Below are 7,422 nucleotides of genomic sequence, written 5' to 3' on the forward strand. Positions count from 1 at the left end.
GCTATTGAAGCATTTGTGGACTCGTGTTGACTGCTTCGTCCTTTGGGCAAGTGAGAGGCTTTTTTACACGGGATGATGTCTGTCATTTTTCTTTCCTTGTTCTTTTTTTTTTCTTCTCTTCTTCGTTTGCCGCGTTGAACCAGCAACCTTTTGAGGATGAGGATGTAAGCTAGTAGTTTCGAAATGGAGTATGCGTATCCCCTTTGCGAGCGTGGTTTACGAGTGCAGGGGCCATGAAGTGAGAGGTATTTTAGTAGTATGTGTGTACTAAGCAAGTGGGCGCGAGTGGCGGATGGCGGCGCTCGGCTCGTAGAGGGAACACGGACGAAGGCGAGCCAGAGAACAGACGAGAGCACGGCGAAGAAGGAGAAAAAAACTAAACAGGCGAGGAAACCATGACAGGATTCGGCCGATGGGCAAGGGATGAGACGTCTGCGGTTGATTCTGGCCAGGGTTGTGGGGGGGTTTATTATTTTGTTATTCTTGTTTGAGAGAGAATGAGGTGAGTGCAGGAGAGAGACAGAGAGACAGACAAAGAGAAAGAGAAGCACGTCTTGTTTCTTTTGGGACTGCGTGAGGCATGCATTGCAGTGGAGGAGGCATGGCAATGGCAATGGCAATGGCCATGGCAAGGATGGAGGAGTCGATAGGCTTGGCTGGGCGGCACGATGATGTCAAGGGGAGCGTGCATTCTTCATAGGGCTTGTGCTTGCACAGAGGGAATGCAAGGCCAGGCCAGGCCTGAAGAAGAGCGTGTGGCAGTGCTCGCGGCCTCGTCGGGCGTCGTGGGCGTCGTCAGAGCCTGGCAGCGTGCGGTCTAAGCGTAAGCGCCGCCTCCGCCGACCGTGGCTCCGGTCGCAGCCACCACCACCTGCCCGTTCCAATGTAGTCATCCTCCAGCCGCCTATTGATTCCCCCAAACCTGGCCTTCACCCGCCTCGCCGTTCCTTGCTGTGCCCGTGTGCTGTCTGTCTCTCTCTCTCTCATCCCATCCCATCTCGTCTTCTTCCTCTTTTCCCCACCACCGCACTCCCTCCATCCCTGTGTTGTTGCAGGTCCCGCTTGGCTTTCAATGTGCGCGCTGTAGTTCCATCACCCCCCTTCGCGCCTGTCGTCACTCCTTTGCCCGCCCTCCTCCGTCGCTGCGTCGCGCGCCTTCCGCCCACAACCCACCACCGCCCACTTACGACCAGCACCACCACCGCCGCCACCCCTGCTACTGCCATGTTTTGAACATCTGAACAGAGGACCGACGTCACTCTGTACGCAGCCGCCATGGCCGAGTACGCGTATGTTTCCCTGTCTTATCCTACCCTGCCCTACCCTGCCCTGCACTGCCCTGCCACTACCGCCGCTACCCAGTCACTCTACTTACATGTCGTCTCAACACAGCTTCATCGCACATTCGGCTCCCTGGGTCCACAGCTCAGGCGCCATGACGCCCTCGCGCCTCCGCTCCCTATCTCCCATGCCCAAGAACCATGTCACCCGCTCCATCTCCACACCCCAGCTCGCAAAAACTGCCCAGTCGCAGTCGCAGTCGGAAGCCGAGAGCGAAGGCATCAACACGATTCCCGACCCGCGCTCAGCGACTCCTCAACCCTCCCTTTTGCGCCATGACTCGAACGACTCCCATCCCGACTTTAGTCAGGAGGTGTCAACCCTTAGCACCAAGCTCATCAACGCCATCAACCACTCCACCATGCTAGACGACTCGTTGCAGCAGACTAGGCACGAGCTGGAAGCTGCGAGGGAAAGGCTTATGCGCCTGGAAGCCCAGGTCAGGGAGCATGAAGACAAGATTGCAAAGGGTCTCTTGGTCGAAAAGGTGGTCTATGACAAGATGGAGAAGCAAATGACCAACGAGCTGAAAGAAGAGCGCAAGCGGAGGGCCCAGGCCGAAGCTGCCAAGCGCAAGACGGACAGCGAGGTCGAGGCTTTGACAGCTGCTTTGTTTGAGGAAGCCAATGTAGTGAGTTCGCATTGCATGCGCTAGTGACGCGTCACGACTGACCAGAATAGATGGTTGCAGCCGCACGTAAAGAAACCGAGGCTTCCGAGAAGCGCGGCGAACAGCTGCGACAGCAACTGGGCGACGCAGAGGTGCTCCAGCATTCTCTCCAGGACCAGCTGCAAGATCTCAAAGGCGTTGTGGAGAAGATGAGCTCACATGGCGACGACAACGAAAGCCATGTTCTGACAACCACCACTACTCCTTCGACACCAGGCCTTTCACCCGCGGACAAGATGAGCAAACTATTCGAAGCCATGAACCTAACACCCAGCACGCCTGGATCGGACGAAATCAGCCCGGACCATCCACTACACTTTTCGCATCTGATCCATCCCGTACTCCGCTCCGACCTGACAGCATTCAAGGAATTCCAAGACATGCTCAAGATTAGTGCTCGCTCAGCCCCAGCAAGTCGCGCCTCGAGCGGTAACTATGGCAGCCTTACTGTCCTCGGACTTGGTTCCCTGACCAACAGTTCGACCACCTCCCTGCCGTCCAAATCATCCATATCGATCAACAATTCTCCCCGCGACAACGTTTCCACTGCCGGAATGCCCAATTTAAAGGACGACAAGTTTTACAAGCGCGCTCTGGTAGAAGACATTGAACCAACATTGCGTTTGGATCTCGCACCTGGATTATCATGGATGGCACGTCGAACAGTTCTCAGCAGCATCAGTGCCGGTTCTCTGGTTGTTGAGCCCAATCCCACGCCTACGTCGAGATTCCGAGTTCCAATCTTCCCCTGTTCGCTCTGTGGAGAGTCAAGGGCGGGTGAGCAGTATGCTCGCAAGTTTCGATTCAAGCCATCCGACACGGAGGATGCTCAGCGCTACCCGCTATGCGACTATTGCTTAGGCCGAGTCCGTGCCACATGCGACTATATTGGCTTCTTGCGCATGGTCGCTGCTGGCCACTGGCGGGCTGAAACGGACGAAGAGAGGAAATCTGCTTGGGAAGAGAGCGTTCGCCTACGCGAGCGCATGTTCTGGACGAGAATCGGAGGCGGTGTTGTTCCGTCTTTTGTTCCTCTGCGCGATAGTCCCAGGAGTCCAACGTTTACCAACAGCGACACCTCGCTTGAGCAGAGAATGAGCGAAGAGAGCGAAGTATCTTTCGAACCTAGAGATATCACAGTCAATGGCCCAGCGACCGCAAACGAGCCAAGCAAGAGCAACGAAGATCCGTTTCAGAGTAAAGGAGATGAAACACTGAAGCGAATTTCCATAGGCAAGACTGTCATTTCGGCGGATGTCAGCGGAAATGCAGACCTTGACTCCAAGTCGACCCCAACTCAGCATGCGGAAGACAATGCTGAGCCAACGCCTGCTTCGAGCCAAAACGAAGAAGAAAAGATTGAGCAACAAGCCGAAGCTCAACTCCAGAAAGAGTTTCGCAAATCGCTCGACACAAGATGGGCCACCGAGCAGCCGCCGCTACGACGTCAGCGATCGTCATCCATTCCTCCTCCCCCGATTCAGGTCCGGAAAAAGGAGGACCGACTCAGTTTGAGGATTCCTGGCTCCATGCCAGGGGCTTTTGAGTAGAATGGTTCGGCACAAACTATACTAATAATTCACTTTTCCTATCAATCAACAACCGCGTCATCATTAATCCGTCTGGATTGGCAGCAAATGGCGGGATATGTGCTGATTCAACGAGAGAATAGCAGCGTTTTTTTTTGTTTTTTTTATCCAACTTGTGGGGCATGGTTTCTGTGGCGTGTCAAAAGAACAACCGGAAGGGAGGGCAGGAAAGGCAATGCCAAAGGGAAATGCTCCGGTTTTGACATGGCAGTAAGTCTTGACACCAGGGCTTTGGATTGGACGGATATGGAAATGGGATTGATGGACATGGAAAGGGAACAAAGGGAGAAATGGCGAAACTTGGGCGTTATATACCAGGAGTTTTTGTGTTGTCGTTGTTGTTGTTGTTGTTGTCAACCAACCTTTTTTTGTTACAAACATTCTGTTTTTTTTTACAGCTAGGCATTGCGGGAAGGTGGGGGGAAAGATGGATCAGGCAAAGGGAGAGACACAAAGTCGTAGGCTTTTTTTTGGTTGTTGTTGCTGTTGTCTTGTTTCAACACCGATGAGGTTGCCATCTCTCGGGGGAGGGGTGTGTTTCCGCGCTATTTCCATCTAATTGTACTATATCTATACGGGCGAGGGGGGTTGCGGCAGAGGAAAAGAAGAGGAAAAGGAAGAGAAATTACAAAGATAACAGACTTGTCATATTATTCATGTTGCTTGTGTTCTTTCTTTTATTTGGAAGAAGGAGAAGATGGCTAAGAGGGACAGAGTCGTATTTTGAATTTCATACAATTAACCCGCTTTTTCAAAGTAATGCATTTTGTGTAGAAGAAGAAGAAGAAGAAGAAGAAGAAGAGAGATAGGAAAGGTGTATCACAGAACGGTTTATTACTTCCCCCGTCCTTTACCGTTCTTCTTTCCGCCCCTCCCTTTTGCCTTTTTCTGCTTGTGCTTCTCGCTCAATGAGCCGTCGAGTAGTGCAGTAAACGTCTCGCTGCGTGTCTTGGGCGCTTCATCTGGTACTTCATCATCATCATCTTCACCGTCTTCTTCTGCTTGTCCTTCCTCCTCTAGGTGCTCTTCCGCGTCCTGATTCGCAAGACGCGTATTGCGTTTCCTTGTGGTGCGAGTCTGCGCTTCCTCGACCTTTCTATCCTTTTTAGATGGCCGACCACGTTTTCTGGGCTGTGGTGTATCTTCTTCGGCTCCGTCTTGCACACGCGCCTTTTTGACTGCTGGTTCCTCTTCTAGTCCTTGGAGCACTTGCTCGTCCTCTTCATCCTCTTCTTCTTGTTCCTCCGCTCCTCTCTTCTTAGGCGTTACATTCTGGCCCTTCTGCACCTCCTTTCCCTCGTTGTCAAACTTCTTGTTGATTTGCTGTGCCTTGAGATGCGCCCGCGCCCTCTCCTTGGCCATGCGCTCCTGCCTCTCCAAATCGTACTTGTCGTTGCCTGATAGCCCATGTTTGATGAAGCGCCCCGCGGCTGCGACATCGAGGCGCGCTCGTCCCTCTGCACTGCCCTTTATGCCGCGATCCTCGATTTCCTTGATTTTGCTGTTGTACTGACGTAGACGCGCAATTTCTTTGAAGATGGCATGTTCGGTTGCGTTGACGCCAGACGCAGTGAGTGAGGCGAAGAGGAGCGACTCAATGGCGTATGCGGCGAGACAGTAGAGCTTGGCTTTGTCGAGGAGGGGGAGCGATGATGCGGTTATCGAGAGCGGTTTGGAGAGTAGTGGTTCGAGAGCGGTGGTGAGCTCGTCAATGTCGACTTCAAGGTCTTCTACCAGGTCCGGGAGATCGATTTGCGGGTCCATTATTGAAAATTTGGAGTCGCAACTATGGTGATGAAGTTACGGTAGGTTGCGACTATGCGCGACGGGGTTATTGGGGGTATAGTATTGTGCTTAGTACGGTACAGTCGCGAAGTTGAGTTCAGAGAAAAGTAAAGGGCCGTGCGTAAACCCGCGCTAGCTCCGACCTCTGAATCTCTAGTTGGTGACCCTCTGATCTCTCGTAGTGTCATTCACCCATCTTCACAAGATCCCAGTAATACCCCGCCTTTGCTGCTAGTCGCGCCAAATTACCACGCATGGGAACATAGAAACGATCAAGCTGTCTTCATTCTTCGTCTCGCAATTCATCCCCAGGCTGCGGCCTCGGATACCTCATATACGTGCAAGATGCAACATCGGTAGCAATTGCGCAAGCCGGGTGGCTTACACTCATTCGAGGAATTTCATGACGAGCTGGAAAAAAGAGGATAGCGTAGCTATGGAGGATATGCCGCTGGATGTGTACGTGGTGCGAGTGACCTTATACCTTTGCGAAACTCACGCCTTGCAGCAAAGACGAACCCGCCGCTTCGTCAACTTCTCGTAATACCGCCGATTTCTATCGCGCCAAGCCTGTAGTGGACCGGAGAATTCATATTATGGGCATTGGAAATGTAGGAAGCTTCATTGCTCATGCGCTTCGAGGAATTCCCAATCCCCCTCCAGTGACGCTGTTGTTTCCGCGATGGGAGAGGCTGAAGGAATGGAACGATTCACCGAAAAAACTGACTCTGATCACCGATGGGGACGCCGAGGTGCAAGAAGGATACGATGCTGAACTGGCTATACCGCGCATACGATATCACGGGAAAGAGGTGGGCTTGGACGCTTCGTCCACGGAGACTACAGGAGACGTCACTATATTGGAAGGAGAATCAGCAGAGCCCATAAGCTCTCTGATAATCTGCTCCAAGGCACCGTATGTTTTGCAAGGACTGTCTTCTGTGAAGCATCGACTACACAAGGACTCTGTCGTTTTATTCTTGCAGAATGGAATGGGAATCGTTGAAGAGGTCAATCGAGAAATCTTTCCAGATCCAGCGACAAGACCACATTACATGTTGGGAATCAATTCGCACGGAATGCATACCTCGCCAGATGGTAAATTTACGACTGTTCATGCTGGATTCGGGACCATCTCCTTGGGTATATTGCCGCATGAACGAGACCGCAAGCCAGACTCGCCGTACATGCCCAAGCCGAAGTTTACTGCTCCAAAAGATAGTCCGCCATTATATCCGGATCCTCCTGATGAACTCAATCCCGAATACCCTCCTCCAAGCAGCGCAAAGTTTTCCTTTACACCAAACCAACGTCATCTACTGCGCACTCTTCTCCGCTCCCCAGTGCTCAGTGCAACATCCTTTTCGCCGCCTGATCTCTTGCAAATGCAGCTCGATAAGCTTGCAGTCAATTGTATCATCAATCCACTGACGGTACTTCTCGACACACGAAACGGCGCTATTCTAAACAATTACGCCTTGACGCGCACAATGCGTCTTCTCCTCTCAGAAATCAGCCTTGTTATCCGTTCCCTGCCTGAACTCCAATACATTCCGAATGTCCAACAGCGTTTCGATCCCGGCCGTCTGGAAACTGTAGTCGTCGCGGTAGCAAATCTCACCAGAGACAATGTTAGCAGTATGCTGGCGGACACGAGAAAGGGTATGCAGACGGAGATTGACTACATCAATGGGTGGGTAGTGAAGAGGGGTGAGGAATTGGGAATCCACTGTGCGATGAACTACATGATTGTGCAGCTCGTCAAGGGCAAGAGAATGGTGGTGCAGCATGAAATGGACGATAGTGTGCCGTTGGTTAAGCCCAAGCAGGGAAGGGCTGACACGGAGTTGGATGTGAGAGAGGGTGTGGCCGAGGCTCCTAAGGAGAAATTGTGATGGATATTTTTGTATTCATTATTCTTCACATACTACTTGACTGATGTTCTTTAACATATTCTTGGTTCAGATGGGTTCGCTGATCAGAAAATCAATGTGATACCTATCTAATGTATGTATGTATGTATGTATGTATGTATGT

The 7,422-nt window shown here is 51.9% G+C and overlaps 3 protein-coding genes across 3 annotated transcripts; 2 read left to right on the plus strand and 1 right to left on the minus strand.

Annotated features, from left to right (window-relative positions):
* Positions 1 to 1,375: 1,375 nt before the first annotated feature.
* Positions 1,376 to 3,561, plus strand: COCVIDRAFT_109730 (hypothetical protein; the record flags this gene model as incomplete). The annotated part of the gene is made up of 2 exons (XM_014697169.1): positions 1,376 to 1,972; positions 2,023 to 3,561. The coding sequence occupies 2 exons, from the start codon at positions 1,376 to 1,378 to the stop codon at positions 3,559 to 3,561; spliced, it is 2,136 nt and encodes a 711-aa protein (XP_014552655.1).
* A 912-nt stretch (positions 3,562 to 4,473) lies between these two features.
* On the minus strand, positions 4,474 to 5,364 carry COCVIDRAFT_58772 (hypothetical protein; the record flags this gene model as incomplete). Its single annotated transcript, XM_014697170.1, has 1 exon — positions 4,474 to 5,364. A coding segment is annotated over one exon (891 nt), but the record flags the coding sequence as incomplete, so codon positions are not given.
* Positions 5,365 to 5,821: 457 nt separating this feature from the next.
* COCVIDRAFT_29989 (hypothetical protein) lies at positions 5,822 to 7,280 on the plus strand (the record flags this gene model as incomplete). Its single annotated transcript, XM_014697171.1, has 2 exons — positions 5,822 to 5,844; positions 5,894 to 7,280. The coding sequence occupies 2 exons, from the start codon at positions 5,822 to 5,824 to the stop codon at positions 7,278 to 7,280; spliced, it is 1,410 nt and encodes a 469-aa protein (XP_014552657.1).
* Positions 7,281 to 7,422: the final 142 nt, after the last annotated feature.

The sequence above is a fragment of the Bipolaris victoriae genome, assembly GCF_000527765.1.
Source record: "Bipolaris victoriae FI3 unplaced genomic scaffold scaffold_104, whole genome shotgun sequence".
Classification (NCBI taxonomy): Eukaryota; Fungi; Ascomycota; class Dothideomycetes; order Pleosporales; family Pleosporaceae; genus Bipolaris; species Bipolaris victoriae.